We start from the raw sequence: 21,400 nt of genomic DNA, 5'->3' as shown, positions 1-21,400 counted from the left end.
ACCATGCCAGTCTTTTCAGATGAGAATGCAAATTTGTCCTTGGCTTTTTTTTTCCCCCTGCTTCCTGTCCCTAACTGACAGGGAAGACCAAAGTCTACACAAGCAGCAGTGGCTCTTTTCCCTCACTCACAAGACACTTACACCAGAAATCCACTTGCTGAAAGCTCTTGGTCATGATTACATCCCGTTTCCCTTTCAGTTTCTTGGGTTCCATCTCCATGGACTGCGGGTCAGGCCTTCCAGAGCTGAGGAGGGAACGACAGATGATGTTAACCTACCAAGATGCTAGGACCGCAAACAGAGAGAAGCTGAAGCAATGGGGCCTGACCAACTCCTTCAGTTCCACCACTGTAGCAGAGAAATAACTAAACTTGCCACCCAACCTGCCAAAAGCTGCTGTATCAGATCCTTAAGGCTAAAGCCCACAGCAGAAAATGGCTTCAGCTACAGTAGGTGCACATGAGTAGGCAACCACCCCTGTCAAACATCCCAAGGAAGACCTCAAAAGGAAGAGCTTTAATAACTTCAAACAGCTCAAGTATATTCCTCAAAACCACCTTTAAGCTGGGAGGAAGGTGGAGAGAAGGGGTTAGAGCACATCAGACCAAAGCTTGGCCACATACCAAGGCTGTCCATACTCCTGGTCCCGGTGTGGAGAGCAGGCCTCTGTTTTTATCGTCACCATCTCCCCTAAGGAAGCCTGGGTCTGGATCAAACAGTCCTTCAAGTTCTCACTCATGTTCTGAAAAAGAATGAATGAAGGAAGTAGAAATATGAGCAGCTGAGAAATGATAACCTTGCTCCCCCAGGAACAACAGCCTTCTCCCCCAGGTTGGGATGCAGCCAGCAGATCAGGCTCCCTCCTGGCACCAAGAGTTGCCATCACGCACCAGAGCACCCACACGTGCACGTGGAAACCTCTTCCTCCACTGGGGAGGGAAGAGCGGTTCACCTGCAGGTCAGGTGAAGAGCATGAGCCATGGAGAATCTGAAGTATGCTTCACAGAGCCCATTAAAAAAACATATGGGATTTCCAATGCACATGGAATTTATGAGCGATGGGTGTGATATGTTATGGGAACATGGAGCACCACTACCTCAGAGCAGGTCTTTGGGAGCAGAAGGACAAGAAAGAGGAATGCCGATTGGGGCATTGAACCAGGATCTGGCTACAAACCTTACATATGCCAGTCTCCATCTGGGAACAGAATATACAGTACTACACACCTGCAGACAGAGCTTTCTATGTGCTCTGGACACCTCTGAGGAACAGGTAAGTACCTACAGCACACTTTAGGACTCCACCAAGACTACACAAATCATGCTTGTGATGTTCCTTTACAGCAGCCAGAGCTGAGCCACCACCACCCTTCTGGCATGCAAGGCTGCCGTGGTGAAAATGCCTCTCCCTCTGCTCAACACAAGAGCCAGGAGACACTTCACAGAATCATCAATCACTTAATGATGTTTAAGGACAGCAAGCTCCAAAACAATAACACTTCCCTCCCCCTCCGTGGGGTGGTGCTGAAGAGAAAATATACATATGTCAAATGATAATAATTTGGAATGGATTTAATTTAGATTTTTGGAAGGGCCACTAAGCATAAGAGCATCTCAAGCTTGAAAAAAGGAATAAATTAGCATGCTGCTCATCTCTTCATTTGCATTCATCTTAAAACTTCCTCTAAGGCACACAAACTGTCTGCTCTCAGGTACCACACCAGACTGGACAGATTTCACAGCTGCTCCCCAAAAATCCCCTGTGATGGCCCCATCCACATCCACTACCCAATGCATGCTCTGTTATGCTGCATACTTGCAGTGCTGACAGAGGGGCCTCTGCAGCAGAACACTTCTGTCAGGGAATCTGGTGGAAGAGCCTATCCCCATCATGACTTGGTTCAGGGCATTTCTAAATTCATGTTCACAAACCCCTGAAGACAGGAATTTTTCTTATTCCACACATACTTGTATGGGCCTGAACACCATGGAAGTCTGGTCTGCATTTCTGCCCTATTTACCACAAGAAGGAATGCTATTCCCAACCTCTCTGGCTCTGCTTTGTGCCAGGGGACAAATGATTCATTTTTCCAATCAAACTTCTCACATGCCAATGTGCAGCCTGAAAGACGTTTATCAAGCTTTTATCAAGGAGCGTTACTTAATACTCATACAGTGGTCTGAAAGCAAAGCCCCAGCTAAGTACAACTAGACACACAGGCAAATACATGCACTTTTAAGCCTTTACAGGATGTCCAAAACAAGACAAATTTTCTTTCAGAATTTGCCACAGCCATTCAGAAGGAAAGCGATCGTAACACCAAAGCAGGGCTCATTATTTTGGCAGGCTGAGTCCCTTGTCTGCGCTCTCTGGAGCAGGAGGAAAGCTCTGCAGTCCTGTACCCATTCACCAGCCAGTGCTGCAATCAGGCCCTACCTGGCTTCCTCAGAAAAGAAAAAGTCTTTTCTGCAAAGGCTGCAGTAAAGCAGCTGAAGAGGGAGAAAGCTTGGGAAGCAGGAAAATGTTAAAAGACAAGAAGAGATAGGTGCTGCCTCAGAGCTGGTTAGCTCTGGGGCCTGCACTGTCACAGGAAAGGTGGATGCTGCCTGTGGGGCAGAGGCTCTCAGTCAGAAGAACCACCTGTGTTGGAAGCCTGGCAGACAGGACACCTGAAGTTAAAACACCCATATTCCCCAATCACTCAGTAGGAAGAGATGCATATATTTGTTTCTGAAGATAAAATGACTTTTCCTTTCCCACCCTTGCCCCATGGAGTCTTACAGAGTGAGAGAAACCCTGTGATGACACAGTCTGACCTCCTGCCAAGGAAGGTCGCTGTGCTTCCTTCCGCTCTGGTTAAACTACTGCATAGCTCCAAATAAAGGGGAAAAAAGAAGAAAGAAACACTGTGTTTACTTCACACATGAAGCTCTGTGTTTTACTGTATAGCACATTATGCAGCCTGCCCCTCTCCTGGTCCTCCCTGGACTCCCTCCTACTTATCAGCAACATTCCTGTGCAGCACACTGGCAGGAGTAGCACCTTGCACCGAGATAACGCCCTCCCTGCCTCTGCTCAGGATTGCCGTGTTCGTGTCCAAGTGCTGCATTTACTTTCTGGTCACTGTGCCCAGCTGGGGTTCTGTTTTCAGCTGGGGCTGTTTTCAGTGAACCACCATGCTTCTGTAAGAGCCCCTGCTCCTGCAGGAGCTCCCAGGCCACCATGCATCCTGCCAGCTCTCCCACATGCTCTTAGAGTAGGTGACTGCTTTAACAGCGTCACACAACTCCTTGTTGTCCCACCCCGCACACACGCAAAACCCAAGTTCACTACTAACTCACCTCTTCTAACTCACTTCTTTTCGCTACCTGCAACTTCCCCAGATTTTTATGTTGCCCACAAACACAATCCAAATTAACTTTGTGCTTTTTTTCCCAGGGCACCAACAATCTCAGAACCAAGAGAATCATTTAGGCTGCAAATGACCTTTAAGATCATTGTGTCCAACATAAATCTAGCTCTGCCAAGTCCACCACTAAATCATAGAATCATTTAAGCCGAAAACGACCTTTAAAGTCATAAAGTCCAACCATAAACTTAGCACTGCCAAGTCCACCACTAAACCAATATCGCTAAGTGCCATAGCTACATGTCTTTTAAATAACTCCCAGAGTGGGGAACTCAACTACTTCTCTGGGCAATTTGTTTTAATGCTTGATAACACTTTTGTAATTTTCAATCTAAAGTTACCCTGGTGCAACCTGGAGGCATTTCCTCTCATCCTATCACTTGTTAATAGGGAGAAGAGACCGATTTCTGCCTCTTGATCAACATTGAGCCAAAAAGCCAAAAATTCCCAGCTGAGACTACTACACTACCAGCAATGGGGCTCCTTTTGTTGTCACACTGTGACCCTTTATTTAGTCAGGTTTCCTTTTATGTATTGAATCACAGAATGGCTTGGGTTGAAAGGGACCTTAAAGATCATCTAGTTCCAATCCCACTGCAGAGACAGCTTCCACTAGACCAAGCTGCTCAAAGTACCATCCAATCTGGCCTTGAACATTTCCAGGGATGGGCCAGCCACAGCTTCTCTGTGTTCCAGTGCCACAACACCCTCACAGTAAATAAATTTTTTCTAATATCTAATCTAAATCTACCCTCTTTCAGTTTAAAGCCATTCAATTCCCCCTTGTCCTACTGCCACAAGCCCAGCTAAATAGTCTGTCCCTAGCTTTCTTAAAAGTTCCCTTCAAGTACTGAAAGGCAGCCATCAGGTCTCCCTGGAGCCTTCTCTTCTCCAGGCTGAACAATCCCAAGTCTCTAAGCCTGTCTTCACAGGAGAGGTGCTCCAGCCCTCTGATCATCTTCATGGCCCTCCCTCCTCTGGACTCACTCCAGTGCGTGTGTGACACAATGAATCATCCCACCTATTTATTCCCATGACTTGTAGCACAATTTCAGTGGATTAAACATGCCAGACTTACCAACAGTTTTACCTTTAGTAAAATTACAGCAACACCAGAAAATCATATGATGTTAGAAAAGAACTATTGAAAAAAAACTCGTATAGACTGACTATTACAATTAATACCCCTTAACTCATAACCAATCTGATCCATATGAGCTATTACGTTATTTTACTGGAAGCGAGCATCAGATTGCAGGTAGCCTAGTCTAATTTGCCCAGTTAAACTTAACATTGGCCTACTTGCTTATGAGTAACAGACATTTTTTTTAAGTCTAACTCATTGTACATGCTTTTATTTATTTTTTAAAAATTATTTTTAAATTAGCATTTATGGCTCAGAGAGCATTGCTCAGCCAGGCCCTTTAAAATCCCTGGACGCAAGTAAGCCAGAATAGCAAACTTTAAAATGTACTGCTGTAGTAGCTGCTATTTGCTAATTTCCCAAGCTACTGCTACAACACAGAGCTTTACACTGCTGCTGTAACTGGTACCACCTTCTAGTTTTTCTTCCAGGAAAAAAAATATGACATTTCTCCAGTTCCAGACCTCAGCAGATGACCGTGCTTTTAGGACTCTTAGCTTCTGATGTATTCAAAGTGGTGTTTAATTTTTTGTAATTTCACTGCTCATTAGTTTCTCTTTCTTGCCATTTCTCCACTCCCTTTAGTGTTCTACAGCTGTAAGAGTCTAGTTCACATTCTGCAGTTTTCACTCCCTCCACTCCATTGTTTTGGGGTTTTCTTGGCATTTTTTATAACTGTGATTGTTCTAGCACCTATATATGAAGAGCCTCTGAAGATTTCAGATGATGTGGAGAAGTGCCATGTAAGTGTAAGAACAGCAGGCTCCTTGGTTACTGCTGAGGGTATTCCCAGGGCGTACCTGGCCTCACCTGTGCATGTCCCTGTGCCTACCAGGACATTCAGCCTTCCCAATGTTCAGTGGGCACACAGCCTACTGCAATGTCCTAGCAGCACGTCAGCAAGGCCAATCCCCGGTGAGAGAGATGCTGTGATGACCCAGGTGCTGTCTGCACACAACATCAAGCGCTTTGGGCAGCAAAGGCAGTTGTGCACAGTGGTCCTTGGCAAATCCAGGACACCAGTGTGACTGCTACAAATCCCAAGAGGCATCCCTGGATCATCCCTGGGTTCACAGGCAGTGCCACATAACCCCTCCTGTTTTCTTTACAAAGCAGGCAAGGACCTGTCACGTTTCTGGATGACACACATTAAGATCTCCAGTGGCTCTGCCATATTGCTCAAAATCAGGGAAGTAAAAAACACAAGAACATCTGAGCTATTAATCTCCAATGCAAGACAAAACCTCCAAATGGGGTTAAGCATGAACAAACCTGTGAATTCCTGTCCTCAAGTATGCTGCCTTTATCACTGCCACTCTTGTAGCTATTAGTTAACAGTCAGAGGCTCTTATCTGCATGGATCAGCCTCCAAAACAGAGCTTTAATTTTACATTTTACTGGCAGGTTTCCCAGACTGGGACATTCTTTCATGTGAAATAGCCATATAGGAATTCATCCCCTCCTCAGCACACAGCTCCTTCACTCAGCTTCTCACTGCTGACCTTCTGGAGGTCATCCCCTCTTCTTTTAAGGCAGATCTTGCATAGCTTGTACCACATTTTAAAGGCCCATGGTGAAAAATGGACATGAGTTCATATGCTTTTTCTACAGTTGCATATTATTACCAGAAATAGTAATCCAGAACAGTCAGCTACTGACAAGCTGAGAACAGGGTAATAAAGCACAGCATTCAAGGCTCTGAGCTGCCCCCCATACAGCCATGGAAGACCCAAGCTGACCGTTCTCCTGGAGGTGAATGCCCTTACCAAGGTCCTTGGCCATGCCAACCACTTCAGGTCACTTTATGAAGTACCAGCTGGCCATGCAGCTCATGCTTACAGCCAGCACAAACTCTGAAAGATCAAAGATCCCACAAAGTAAGAGGGAGAACCAGCTTGCTCAGAGGATGACCACTGTCCACAGACAGATATAAGCCAATGCTCCACTGGGAAAATTGGTTTTGCCTAGATGGTTGCCACAGCACTTTCCCCACAAAAGTACATTTTTGTGGGTGAGGCTGTCCTCCACCCGGGGGTGCAGGGGAGCAGCGTCCCGGCACAGCAAAGGTTGGTGGCAGCAGGGCAAGACCCCATGACCTGTCCACCAGCCTGGCCAGAGAAGGCCAGGGCTATTCTCTGATGGCCCCAGAGCAAGGCTGAATGCAGCCAGCACACCTGACAACAAGATGAAGCAGTCACAAATTCAGACTTAATTAGTGAAAATTATAGGTCACGCATGATGTAGGATTTGAGCAGCTATGGGCTGTGACCAGGACTTGTTTAATTCATTGTCAATTACCCCACCACACTCAGGAGCCATACATTTACCAGAAGTATGAAATATTTTGTTTCAGTTTCAAATTCTAAAAACACTTGAAGAAGGTCAGGACTACAAGAAAGATACCTGGAAACGCCACCAGTTTTTCTACAGCTTTCTGAAGAAGCTTGGCGAGTAAGCTTCAAAACAACAAAACCTAAACCTGTTATACAGCAGGGAAGGCTGGGAGTTTCTGCTGGTTTTAACTTGCCCAAGACCAGCAGCTGACATGACAAACAGAATGGGGTGCTACAACACCAAATTCCCACTGCCATCCTTACTGCAGATAAGTTGGGAAGAGGGAAATTCTGGTTTGCCAACCTGGAACTCCTCCTCCTGTAGTCTCTAATGGAGATGAGTTCACACTGTCGCTCTTACATGATGCATTGGCAAAACATGTTATCAAAACCTTCCACGATCTGCTTTGTAACAGACACATTTCAGAGGGGGAAGAAGACAGAAAACCTCTGAAATAACCTCTGAACCAATCTTAGGTTTGTTTTATGACGGCTTCTAGTGAAGATGGAACATACTGATAACTTCACAAGATTTGTCACAAAATTCTGTGTTGTGGTTTCAGAGCATTTGCCCTTTGTTGATCTCAGAGAGAGTAGGAAAAGGATCCATGTGCTGGTCCATGCACTGTCATGGATCAGCACAGCCTATGCAAAGCAGGTATTACTTGATGCAACTTCTCCATGTTAGGTATTGAGTAAGGACTCAAACAAGCAGGATGCTGACAATGTAAAGCCCCCATGCAGCCTAAAAGCCTCTGAAACAGTGCAACACGCCACAGAACCAAGGAAGGTACTTACTGCAGTTGAAAGAATACATAAGTGACTTGCATTTTTAAAATACATGGAAACATCTCATTTTTCCTGTACTCAGCTCCCTGCATTGATCTCACAGAATCACAGTTTTAGGATAGAAATGAGTATTAGGACAATCTGACTGACACCCTTTATGTCCTACTCCTTTCCTTTTAGCCCTCAAAAAGGACAAAATCTCCATCTGAGACTAGCAAGAGGAAGAAAAGCCAACTTTCCATGCGTTTATCTCAGTTGTTAATCCCCATCACAGACAAGTCATATGTGATTCTTTTTAGTTCTGGGCACCAGGCAAGAGATCTTCCAAAGAGCCCTGGAACCTGATGGGAAAGGGTGAAATACCCAGCATGCTGGGACACTGCTTTGAGCAACTGGAAAGAATTGCTTCCCACGTTAATGGCTGTAATAAACCTCACCATCTTTGGTCAGAACCACCAGTTGCACTTCTTTGCCTCTGGCTTCAACATAAATATATACCTACATCTATAAAGTTAAAACAAACAGACACAAAGCCCCAGTACTAAAACTAGATGCTATTTTACCATTTTTCTCCCTAAGGACAGAATAAGAGTACAAGTAAATGGCAGTTGTAAGCCTTCTTCTTTAAGGCACTACTGAAAGGTGTTTGGATAGCAATAGTGATAAGGACTGAGTAAAACCACATACAGAGCAGAGCCCTGGATGTGTAGCCATGCAGTATCTTCTTAGCTTTCCAACAATTTGTATCATTCCTCTGTGTAACTCTTCCAATTTTCTCTGTATTACTTTAAGGTGCTGGCAATAGAAAGCCACGATGATGTAATACTGATTCTGAAGTTTACAGATGTAAAACTACCTCCTTACCCTGATTCATTACCACCCTGCTTGTGTCCGAAATCACGGCTGTCTTTTCCTGCTAGGACCTGGCACAGAAATCTCCCCAGGGCTGCCTGCCCATTCTAACCCCCATGTTCTCACATGGGACTGCTCAGGACACAGCTTCCTTCCACAGATCACGTTCAGGACATGCCTTTCCAGGTTCATAAATCTCCACTTGTCTGCGTGAAAATGACTTGGTTTCAATAACCTCATTTACCAAACAAACTGCATTACACTGTCCTGCCCCTATCAACAGCTACAATTCACCAAACATGTTTCATCTACCAGTTTGCCAGTGATGAGTCATGTCTTCTGCATCACTGAGTTAAGTGTCAGGCAGAACTGGCTTCTCCCTTCCCCTTATCTGAAGAGAAGGGTCATCAACTCTACTTCTTTGAAAACACAGCCTCCACATATCATATTGCAGAGACTCTTCTGTAAAATGATCAAGCTCTAGCTTAAAATAGCTGGATTATTTGCTCCCCTCATCTAAGGTGGCAATGCCAGAACCATGATCTTTTGATGTTGAGAAGGTATTTTCTACATTCATCTTAAAGTCAATTCTCAAACAGTTGATTTATTAGTGTGCTAGTACTGTCCTTTAGCTTAGGGTATCCTTCATCCCCCTTACTGTTTATACTGCCACTTCAGCTTATTTATTGTATGCTGGTTCTCTATCAGCCACTACCTTCACTTCCTAAGCCACATACTCACTTCCTAAGCCACATATACTTTATTGATATTCTCTGGCATTGGATATTAATTGGGTTCTCACACACCGAATTAGCTGCCTTTTAAATGTCATTATATATATCACATATAGAGACGTGTCTTTAAACCAACAGTAAACTTCTCCAAGAACAAAATCAAACCTTTTTAAGAAGTACAAAACACTTTCCATGACACCAATTTTCAGGCATGAATAACTTTATATTTACCCAGGATTGGTGTCATGCTACTCAGCTTTTATTTTCCCAGGCCATCCACTTGGCAAGTTTCAAAACTGTCCCAACACACTCATTCGGTCTCCTCCATTTGCTGTGGTCCACCAAGACTGATTAGAAGTGAACATGAGCAAGCTAGAGACCTCCTCTCACTCATCTAGTGCTCACTAAACTTCAAGGGAATGTGCTTTTCTCCTTAGCACAGCTGCCAGCAAAACTGCTCACTGACAGGACCCTATGCTACACAACTCCCATGTGGGTCCCTGGATCCTGACTTGTAGCACTCAGCTTCTGAATAATAAACTTATCCTTCCCTTGCTGCTGGCCCAGCTTCACTCAAGGGCAACAAAGGGAAGCAGAGATGTGAATTTACTGCCCAAACGACCTTTTACTCTCATTCATGGACAGACAAAAAAGCTGGAGAGAGGAAGTGTTTGGTAGGCACATAACAGGCTGGGCCACTGTCACACTCCTGCTCTTCTGCTGCGCTGGGAGAGGGAAAAGACACCGGAGTGTCTTTAATGTTTTATAAAGGACATGTAGGAAATGCCATGATGAGGTCCTGCCAGCATCACTGTGCACCTGGGACCCTGCCACATAGCACTGAGCATCTGCCTGCCACCCCACTGCCCATAGGGAGGTCACATGCATCCAGAAGACCCCTGCACCTGCGCAGGCTGGTCAGCCTAAAATTTTTTGTAGATGAGCAACACTAGTGATTCATGTATTGCAATAATGATGGAGGTAAAAAGGGAAAGGGAAGGCGTGGGGGTGGGCAGGAAACAAACCCCAGACATTAGTTTCTAAATAGCAGATGTGGCTATTCTGGCTAGCAAACTTCCACTTTAATTTCTAACCCACAGAGATGGGAAATGATTCATGAAAAATCAACAGGATAAAATTAGCTGGAAGGCAGAGGGATAATTCATGCAACCCAACCGTCATGGGCTGAAGTGCCAGCACTACCTGGCATTTCAGCCTCTGGTGCCCTTCAGTCACTGGCACCTGGCCAGCAATCAGCTCTACATATATTTCCTTAGTGTCAAAATTAGCCCCTCTGAAAGCACATCCATCTTCTAACAAGACGGCCTTTCACTCAACACTTTTCCAGAAGTACCAGCTTTTCCTTTCTTTTAAAAAGAAAGATTACCTGCAGTATGCTGTCCTTTTCTTCTACTGGAGAATGTTTAGTGGTGTCAGAAGACCAAACGGATGGACAGGCTTGCACACATGTCTGTGAGCCATGGCCAAGCTATCCACTAAAATCAAACTGCCCCAGCAACTCAGAAAATTCAGCATATTTTGCCAGAGCTCCTTTTTCCTGCACAAAACCAACAACCCACTCAACAACCCCCAACAGCAGCAACCAAGTGCTGGTCTGCCTTTACAAACACCAGTGATTTTTTTATAAGACTGCTGCTAAATTCTGTCAGGAATCACAAAACACGATTTCACTCTTGATACGGTCACATGACAGAAAGTTTCTTGAGCATACTATTACTTACAAATCACAACCCAAAGCTCTTTACCCCAAAGGCTGATGAGAAACTTCCACTCCTACGAGAGACCTCCGGACTTCCAGAAGGCAGCTGTTTATTGGACAATGCCCCTTCTCACCACCCAACTCAAAAGTTTCAGGAATCAAAGGTAAAATTGTGAAGCCTCTGGAGCACCAGTACCTCTAGGCAGGCAGTTTCAGGTGCAGGGGAATCCCCATTCCATTGGGACCTATGAGCACAGATGTAAAATAAAGCTAAAATCCTGCTTTGGCACCATTTATCTAGTTGGTGCCTGTTTCTGTGGAAGGATGTTACAGGACAGTTCTTCTGTGCTTGTTACAGTGGTTTCACTCTATTTGGACTTCAGGACACAACAGGCAGCTCCTTTCTTTTTAGTTGTTCAGCAAATAGGGAAAGAATATGTGGGAGAAAATGAAAAGGTAGGAGCAGATCTTACTTTCACTTGTTCCCAAAATTCTGACCAACTAGCTCAGTCCTTTAAAAGCACTAACAAACACAGCAGGCAAAATGAGAACACATCAACTGTTCCACAAAATGCAGAGGAAGCAAAAGCAAGAGCAGTATTTATTTCTCCTCATTTGTACCCTCTTGCAGGCCATTAGGAAGATAAGATCTCACAGCACAACAGACATTATTCAGAGCTGGTAAATCTGTCTACAGGTTAGGGACTCATGTTACATGGCTTGGATGAGTAGTGGTTGAGCATGGGTCACACCGACCCCCTTTTCCTTGGGGCAGGCAGCAGTCCAGATACTCCCAGTGTCAGATCTGCCAAGAAACCAGATATCCGTGTGCTGAATTCACCACCACCACAATTTGATCTGCACATTCCCTTCCATACAGAGAGAGGGGTATTCAGACCGTGTATATCCTAACACAGCTAACTAGAAAAACATTTCAGCAGGGGCCGAGCACTTCTGGTCTATACGTGCAGTCTTCTACATAAAGGTTGCACTGGGTTGCACAGAAATAACTGGTCCTTTACACTACAGACATTTTTAAAACACTGATTAGCAGAAGCACAGACAAAGCCCAAGAACTCATTCAATTCCAGTCCAAAAAGCAGAGGGAGCATGTCAGAATGACTTCATGTGTGCAAGTCACTAAGGAACTACAAACATTCACCAGCTATCTTAGAAGAATTCAAAAGCAACATCTCAACACCTGACTAGTAATGAGAGCTGGTTAATAAAAACGCCCAGCCAATCACTAGTTAACTCCATTACTGCTAGAGAGGACACATTAGCATGTGTCTCAGCACATCCAGGAGATGCAGTAAGTGGATCTGCTGTTCTGGAGCTACCACCTTTACAAAGCAATGCAGCATTAGCCGCTGGGACTTTGCGCGGAGAGTCAGGCACCTCTACACCCACATAGCGGCTGGCCCCAGTGGTGACCTGAGGTAGAATTTTCTAGGAAAAAAGCAACTTACAAACATACCATTCATAATAATGTTGTCTTTACAATCACAAAGAGAAGAGAAAATTAGTAATTTAAAAGCTTCTAGTCTTCAAAAGTTGATTGAACTAATTTGATCTTGGAAAAGATCATCAGCAAGCCTGGGTGTGAAACATGACAACTACAGAACATATTTTATTGCTCATAAAAGCATGCTTGTGTGTCATCAATATGGATTTTTTCCTCAGTCAGTTTCCAAGTGTTTTCATTAATTTCCCCTGAACTGATAAGAGGACTGTACTCTGCAAACTGTGGTGTATTTAGCATTCTCATTAGCATTTCCAAGCAAGGAGTCTCCAAGTCAAAGAAAGAGCAGACCACATGAAGTACTCCAGCAGCATCAGAAGAAAAGAAATTAAAAAACCCAAACAACAGCAAATCCCCTTGATATACACAGACATGAGGAAATCAAGGTTTATACAAATGAAAGAGGAACATACTGGGTCAAACTTAGGACATCTTTCAAGGAAGATGCTGTGAACACTTAGTTTTGAGTCTGCAGTTGAAGGTACGCAATTAACTCCACCCAGAATATTATGACGCAGTTTATATGATACATTTTCAAAATAAAGCTTCATTGTACTAAAAGAGGAAAGCACTGGAAAATATTTCATATTGATTATCAGCCTGCAAATGACTGATGGTCCTGACCAATACCAGGTCCAATTAGCAGCCTTCAAGACTGAAACAGTGTTAGTGGAGGACCACTGGAGTTGTATATCCTAGACGCCCCGATCCATAGTCAGGAGCCTGGAACCAGTGCCCTGCAGCCCACAGAGATGACCTGGCTGGGGGACCAGCAGAGGATGCTCAGTGCCTCAGCTCCCACTGCGCAAGGCAGGAGCACTGCTGGCTCTCAGGGAAGCTAATTACAGCAACCCTAGAGCTGCTCCGTGAATTAATGCCCCACATCACCTCCCATGAACTTTTACCACTCTGTCCTTATACATCTCGCCCACTACCCACAGCCAGGTTTCCACGGGCAGAAACCAGCCCCAGCTGACAGCAGCACAGGCAGCAAGGCAAGTGCTGGGAGCGGCAGCCCCAGCAGGGCTTGATGCCAAGGCTTTAGAACAGCAGCCGCTCTTCTGGGACAAGTCACTACAGGTGAAGGAAAACCAGTCTTGCTGAAAAGCCAAAGCCTGATGAAGGGAGAAGAAAAGGGCTATAGAAAGGAACCCATTTATCAGAGCATGCTCAAATTGGACAACTTGGCTTATGACAGACCCTTCTGATGGGCCCCTTACTGATGGCTGTCCATGAGCGAGGGACTGCATTGAAACAGTTCTGCAGTATGCATTACTGACTGACTGCTGGAGGCTGCCAGTTTCTGCAGCTTAAACCTTAAATTATATCTATAATGCTTTTACCTTCTGACTGCAGAGGAACTGTTCTGAGCCTGAGTACTGCCTGCCAGCCTTGCGGGGAGAAGTGCCCTTTCAGCAACAGCTCTGAAGGATACAATTATCCTGCCCCCACAAATGGAGCCATGACCAAGAAACACAACAGCAAAGCTTTAAGTGTCAATATTTTGAATTGTTTGACTGCCTCTGCAAAAACATATGTTCTTGCAGTTATGCAAAGAGCTTGGGATGGAAGCTGGAAAAATGCCTATGCTAGTACCACCACCTTCAATTCTAGCTGAACTTCAAAGCCTAGGTGCAGAGGACAGTGACCAGCCATCTGAAAAACCAAACGGAAAATGTCATTCTAGTTGCCAAGTGAAAATGTTCCCCTTCATCTCTGCTTTTTTACTCTCCATTCTCCCAGACTTTTCCATCAGTATCATCCCTCATGTGGTGGGCATTAAAAAGAAAAACTTCTCCAGCATGGGATACTTGTGTTGCTCTCCTCACCAGGTTTCTTCTCCATCCAACTTCGTTACCTCTACTTTCCAAACATGCCACAGGATTGCTGTGTTCTCCATTGCTCTTTGGCCTCCTGTACCTGTAAAATTCTTCCCCTTCCAAAGCACTTTTCCCTCATCTTCTTTCCTAAGATGCCATACAGGACTGCATGAACCTCTCACCTTGTCCTCTGCTTTTCTTAGGGTGGTTGGACTTGCTACTGGAATCCACTTGCACAGACAAGTTTAACTATCAGGAATTCCTGAAAAGCCACATTTTACTATGTAGCTTTAGAAGGAACATTTCTCTAGAGACTTTATTTAAAAACACCTTTGGTAGCAGAGAAGAGGTCACAGAGAGAACAGAAAACCCTGTGAAATTAAAGCCTTCTTTACTCCACTACTGCAGAGGCATCAGTGCAAGAGGAGGCAGTAGAACTGTCTGCAGCTACACAAGAGCTCTGCTCCAAGAAACTTCACCCGCTACGAGTGAGCCTCAGGCAAGAGCGCTGTACAGCCACGCTTACAATGAGAAACGCCACGAGCACGGCAAGGGGTGAAATGTGAAGCAGTAAAGCCAGCATCCCACAGCAGGGCTGCCCAGTTGCAGGCCAGCAGGAATTCTGCCACTTGCTCAATGCCAGCAGATACTGCATGTGCTGACTGCCCTTCACTGGCTATGCCTGTGCCTCAAGCAGCTCCCAGCCCTGGGGATTGAAGGGTCTATGCTCAGGTGAGAGAACAGATCAGACAACTCAGCACTGATGCAATCAAGCAAACCCCGATGCGCATCCAGCTGACTCCAGATTTCTTAAAATGCCAGAAAGCTGCAATGCAAACTGAAGAATAAAAGTGATACTTGCTTGTTTTTGCTTTATTTAGGAAAATCACAGATCTCAGGGACACATATTCCCAGTGCAGAGGAGGCATCAGAAGTTCCCACCTGCACTCACTCCACTGGAAACAACAGTCACTACTTCTCACCAGTCCAGTCTTCAGATCAAGTTTTAGCACTTTATCTCTTTGTTCTGGAGGTCCCCAAGTTAACCTATATCATTACTATTTGATTATCAAACAAAAAGCCAAATGCAAACCATTCTTTCTTTGGGACTACATTTAGTTTCTCCATGCAAATTTTCACATCCAACACCACTGGATTGGCAGTAATGATTTTAAATATGCTACCCCAAAATGTCACAAATATTAGGCAGCATTTTAAGAGCTCTGGGAATGGTTCAGTAGCACTAAGAGACAGGCCCTGCTAACAGCAACTTTAAAAATAAAGAGTTAGATAAAAGCATATACTTCTCTTGCATAAATGGACATGCTTAAAAAAAAACCAAACAACTTAAAACCCCACAACTCCACTTGGGAATTAACCAGCATGAGAAAGAAGTTACGAAAAGAAAAAAGAATATTAAACCACAGAAAGATGAAGTGGATGTGGCAGTCTCTATAAAAAGACTAAAGACCTCTCTTGTCTGGGCTTGTTGTATTTCTCATTGATATTGACACTTTGATTCCTGACTCAGAGTGTCAACTTCCACTCCCCACAATGCCTGTAAGCCCCTGATCACAAAGCCAGCCTGCTGCAGTGCAGGAGCTCTCCTGCTTCAGGATCCTCATGCAGTGTTCACAACCTTTACACTGCTCCTACCAATTCCAAGCAGTTCCATCACTTTCCAGCGAGGAATACGAAAAACAAGCTGCCCCCAGCCCATCCCAGTAAGATGGACCTTGCATCAGTTCATAAAATATCAAGTTTCAAAGAAGTCCTTGCTTTTGACCTCATTATTTAAAATCAGGTATTATCCTCACAATAACCTTTACTTGTTAAAAAAGTGCAAGTAATTGCTATCAGTGAGCAATAAAGCTGACATTGAGAATCCCCCACAAACTGCACCAGACTGCACCATGCTTCATGCATGGTCCACAAAGATGGCAGAGGAACAACAGGCCACTATCCCAAAACCAGAAAGTTTGCACCAAAGGCAGCACTGAGTTAGGAGCCTCAGGACCTCCTTCATATTCCACAAACAGCTGGAAGGAGCAGCATCCTTTGACATGACTCCTGGGCAGGAGAGAAAAACAACGTGTCCTGGTCCTGCTACTCCATGCCACAGCGAGATCAGTCAATTCAGCATTTAGCCAAGAGCCAAACTTTGGCCTCTCCCATGGCTACCTCAAATCCTCCCTGGTGAGTGGTTGCAGCAGCCAATCCCTCCATTGCCAACACAGTCCTTGGCCACATCAACATTTGAGCTCTTTGCACGCTGCATGTATTTCAAGAGCTCCATACCACTCAGCCCTGTGCTAAACCATTCCTTCTAGAGCAGGAGCACTTTTGGTCCAAAAGCACCCCTTGCAAGAAGCAAACATCCATCATCTCAATACTTTTGTTTCTGACTGCAGCTTGCACTTGCAAAGCAAAACCAGTTTATACACAATTCATTAGAAAGTCAGGAGACTCATTTCCCTTTCCACTTTCACTGCTTATAATCTGGGTCATTAGACAAATGGAAATTTAGGGGGTGTGAAGTCCAACCCAGGCAGTGACCTTGTGCTCTGCCAGTCTCACAGGGAGTTAAACCTTGCTGGCAGGACTGGATTCAAGGGGCTGCTGGATATTTTGGGCTGGGGCTCCTTTGCTGCTCAACAAACCGCTGCACACACCTGCAGTGCTGGAAAACAATCCTATCTTACAGTTAGGCTGGTGTTTTTTTTAAGCTGGTTCTGCCAGTTCTCCTCCCACTAATGAGAGGCATTAATCACAGGAAAAAGAGGAAGCAACAGTGAGCCAACAGTTTTGCCCACAGGCCAGCTTTTTCTTTTTTTTAAGGATCTGAAAAGTGGACTCTGGAGGCATCTTCCATTTCCCTCTGAAATATAAGCAATATAGCACCATTTGCAAAGAAACTTGAGAAATTCTGCAACTTAAAAAAAAAAAACCCAAACCCACAGAGGGAAGAAAGCCCAAGAAGGTGCATCTGGAGTTTTTCTGCACAAGTTAAGAGAGCATCCCGGCTGAGCGGCGCAAGGGCAGCTCTGCCCGAGCTCTGCGCACGAGGCGCGAGCGATGCCGCAGGGGCTGTGCCCCTGTCCCCGGGGGTGTGCCCCTGTCCCGCAGGCGGGGTGCCCGTGTCGCGCAGGCGGGGGTGCCCATGTCCCCGGGGGTGTGCCCCTGTCCCGCAGGCGGGGTGCCCGTGTCCCCGGGGGTGTGCCCGTGTCCCGCAGGCGGGGGTGCCCGTGTCCCCGGGGGTGTGCCCCTGTCCCGCAGGCGGGGTGCCCGTGTCCCGCAGGCGGGGGTGTGCCCGTGTCCCCGGGGGTGTGCCCCTGTCCCGCAGGCGAGGTGCCCGTGTCCCCGGGGGTGTGCCCCTGTCCCGCAGGCGGGGGTGCCCGTGTCCCCGGGGGTGTGCCCGTGTCCCGCGGCCGCCGCCCCGCCCCTGCGTTCCAATGTGGCGCGCGCCCGCCCGCCCCCGCCACCCATTGGCCGCCGGCCGCGTCAGTCGCGGCCCCACTGGCGGCCGCGGGCGGGGCGGGGGGCCGGGCGAGCGCAGCCGCGGCGCGGGCGGGAGCGGGGCGGCGGGAGCGGCGGGGACGGGCCGGGCCGGGCCCCGCGCAGCCCGCCCCGAGGGGAAAAAGCGGGGCGGGCGGGGAAGGGGGGGGGGCGATACCTGTGCCCGCGGGTCTTCGCCGCCGCCCCACCCGCTGCGGGCACCCCGCGGCCGGACCTCCCCCCCGGGCTGAGACGGGTTTCCCCCCCGCGCTCCGCAGCCATTTTCGTGGCCACCTTGGCTACCAGCGAGGCTGACTCACCTCGGCACTGCGGGCGCGGGGAGCCCGCCTCGGCGTCGGGGGGCCCGCTCCGCCCGGGAGGGGCGGGGGGAGCCCGGCTGGCTGTGCCCTCCCACCCCGCCGCCCCGCTGGCTAGTCCCAGGCAAGGACGGGTCCCGGGGCCGGGCCGGGCTCGGCGGAGGCGGCAGCGGCGGCTCCCTCCCTCCCGGCCGTGACCACCATCTTATTAGCACAGGAAATGACATGGAGAACGGAAGAGAGGGGCGTTCGGGGGCCGAGCCCGGGGACCCCCCGAACCGGGGGGAGGCGCCGCCGGCCGCCCGGCCCGGCCCGGCCCGGCGAGGCTCTCGCGGCATTCCCACTTTCCTTCCAAATACCCGCGGTGGGAAAAGAGGAGGGAAAAAATAACAAAAAAAAACAAAAAAACAAACCCCAAAAGCCGCATACAGCTGGGGGCGGGGGGAACCACCAAAAATCAAACGCAGAAGAAGCCGAGCAAGCCCAAACCGCCCGCGGTTCCCACCTCCTGCTCCGGAGCCTGCGAGTTCCGCGCGGAGCCGCCAGCGATCAGCGCCCGCGGCCGGCCAGGGGCTCGGGGGGTGCTTTGGAGGACAAAACCCGCCCGGACGGCCCGCGGGCACCGCGCGGGGGGAGCCGCCGACCGAGGGGGCCCGTCCCGGCGGAGCCGCCGGGCTACCCCCGGGCGCTGCCGCGGCCGCTACCTGCCGCCGCCCGGCAGCCGCCGCGGCGCCCCGCGGAGCGGGTGCCGGCCTCCCGCCCGCGCGCTCGGGGTCGCCCGCCTCCGGGCCACGGCGGTCAGACGTGACCCGCGGCCGTGCCCCGGGGCTCCCCCGCCGGCCGGGGCCGGAGGCGGAGTTGCCCCGGGGCGGGCGCCGATTCCCCCGGCAGCACCCCGCGCCCCTGCCCGCCCGGCGGGACCCTCATGCTCTTCCGCGGGAAAAGTGAATGAGAAGACGCGCTGTTTCCCCGGCCCTCGGAGCTCGATCATATTTCAGATTACCCCCCCAAAAAGTAACCCACCCAACAGCATCAGTAACAACAAACCCTACCCTCGAGCTCTGCGCAGAAATTGCGGGCAACATGACGGATGACAAAAAGTAGGCACAATTTAATAAACAGAGGAAGCGTGTCTCACCAATAAAACAAAATCTAAATAAAAACCATCTGCAAGCATTAAATTTGAAACAATGCAAACTCTTCATCTGCTTTGCCAAAAGAGGCACAACAGGGGGTAAAGAGAGGAATGGATAAATAGCCATAATTTTCCAGTTCCTTCAGTTGACAATGGACTTGTATGCAAACAGGGTTGTGGTGACAATGTGCCCGATTGGATTCTTGGGACTGCTTCCCATTTTCTGTAGCCCTGAGAAACACTGCTTTCTGCAGTCCTGAGAAATAAATTCTCTCTTGATACTCTCCACTCCGAAGTGCCTACTATACAAAGTTGCTGTAAAGAAGAGAAAAATTGAGTGAGAACAAAACCTAAAAAAGTTTATAGCCCAAGCAAAATAGAGGCCTGCTTCTGCCATCCTGGAGCTGCTTCCACTGCTCTCACTGAGCATTGTGGGGTGGCAGAACTCAGGGTTTGGTCTGGATGTATCGCTTAATTTAAATTGGCAAAACAGCAAGGAAGGTAATCAACTCGGCTTCAAAATAAGCTCTTTGCAATAGCAGCCAGCGTGGCACAGATGATTATTCGGAAGTTCAAATGAGTATCAGTCCTCAGATCTCCAACTGTAGTTTGCTTTTTGTTCCCCATTTCTAACCTCTGGGGAGAGGATTCATTCTCAGAGGAAAAGCGTGCGGTGTCATTTTACCCCTTCCAGTAATTGCAGATAGATGGACTTTGAGGCACTTGCACTTGCCTTGGAAAGACCATAAGCTGTCAGCACCTTCAGACTCCTCAGAAATATTAGAGATCCTAATAGAACTGCCCTAGTTTGCAGTTTCTGTCTGTGTGCTGAAATGTGTGAGAACACTCAACTGGCATTAAGTGCAACAATGGGTTTGTAAATATGACTGAGGAATGAACCAAGAGGAAAAATAATAACTAAAAAACTAATAAAAATCATGTGAGTAATACAAATGTACACTGAATGCCAGGCTAATTTGTAGTAATAGTTTAGTTGTAGCTATTGTAGTGAAAGTCTGAAGGGAAGGCTCAAAGGGAGGCATAAAGCTTTTATTTGTAAAGAAAATTAAATATGTAAATGCACTATAAATAACAGCTGTTATGTCTTCCTGTTAACACAGGCATGCTAATTTATTGAGAAGGAGTTGCCTTGTTTTAATGTGTAAACCTTTATATGTTTAATAGTCAGGTATGTTGGGTTTGTGTGGCAGGGTGTGGGTAGTGGGGAGGCTACAGGGGTGTCTCCTGTGAGAGGCTGCCAGAAATGTCCCCTATGTCTGACAAAGCCAACTCCAGCCAGATCCAAGCTGAACTCACTGCTGGCCAAGGCCAAGCCCATCAGTGACTGTGGAAGCACCACTGTGATAACACATTTAAAAGGGAAGGAAAACCAGCTCTCCAGACACCACAGTCAGTTGAAGAAGGAGGGGAGGAAGTGCTCCAGGTACCAGAGCAGAGATTCCCTGGCAGCCTGTGGAGAACACCATGGTGAGGCAAAGGTGTGTCCCTTCAGCCCACGGTGGTCCATGGTGTAGCAGATATCTACTTTTGCCCTCTGAAGGACCCCACACCAGAATGAGTGGATGCTCAAATCAGGCTGTGACCCTTTGGGAAGCCCATGCTGGAAGAAGGCTTCTGGCAAGACTGTGGACCTGTGGAGAGAAGAATCCAGACTGGAGCAGGTATGCTGGCAGGACTTGAGACCCTGCAGGAGACCTGCACAAGAGCATTTTGTGGAGAACTGGAGCCTGTGGGAGGGACCCCACACAGGAGCAGGGGAAGAATGTAGGGAGTACTCCCCCTAAGAAGGAGGAGCAGAAGAGAAAATGTGTGATGAACTGACTGCAGCCCCCCATTCCCTGTCCCCCTGAACTGCTGGAGGGGAGAAGTTAGAGAACTCAGGAGTAAAATTCAGCCCAGAAGAAGGGAGGGGTGGGGGAAGGTGGTTTAATATTTAGTTTTTATTTCCCATTATCCTTCTCTGATTTGATTGGTAATAAGCTCATTTTATCAAGCTGGGTCAGTTTTGCCCATGATGGTAATTGGTGAGTCATCTTTCCTTGTCTTATTTCAACCCATGAGCTTTTAGTTGTTGTATTTTCTTTCCATTCTGTGGTTAAGGAGGGGAG

General features: G+C 47.5%; 1 protein-coding gene across 5 annotated transcripts in view; it reads right to left on the bottom strand.

Annotated features, from left to right (window-relative positions):
• The window catches only part of PRDM11 (PR/SET domain 11), a 49,498-nt gene extending 30,281 nt beyond the window's left edge, over positions 1–19,217 (bottom strand). Inside the window, exons 1-3 of one of the 5 annotated variants that reach the window (XM_030948754.1) lie at positions 19,189–19,217; positions 624–742; positions 142–245 (exon numbers count right to left, since the gene is read on the bottom strand). In XM_030948754.1, coding sequence (XP_030804614.1) covers positions 142–245; positions 624–739 — 220 coding nt within the window. In that variant the 5' untranslated portion in view covers positions 740–742; positions 19,189–19,217. Of the gene's footprint in view, positions 1–141; positions 246–623; positions 743–18,139; positions 18,469–18,641; positions 18,694–19,188 lie in introns of those variants that run through there. The other 4 variants (XM_030948753.1, XM_030948752.1, XM_030948756.1 and 1 more) reach the window with 4 other exon arrangements.
• Positions 19,218–21,400: the final 2,183 nt, after the last annotated feature.

This window comes from Camarhynchus parvulus, chromosome 5, assembly GCF_901933205.1.
Source record: "Camarhynchus parvulus chromosome 5, STF_HiC, whole genome shotgun sequence".
Lineage (NCBI taxonomy): Eukaryota > Metazoa > Chordata > Aves > Passeriformes > Thraupidae > Camarhynchus > Camarhynchus parvulus.
The sequence above is the reverse complement of the archived record's forward strand: the minus strand, read 5'-3'. Positions and strand labels throughout refer to the sequence as shown.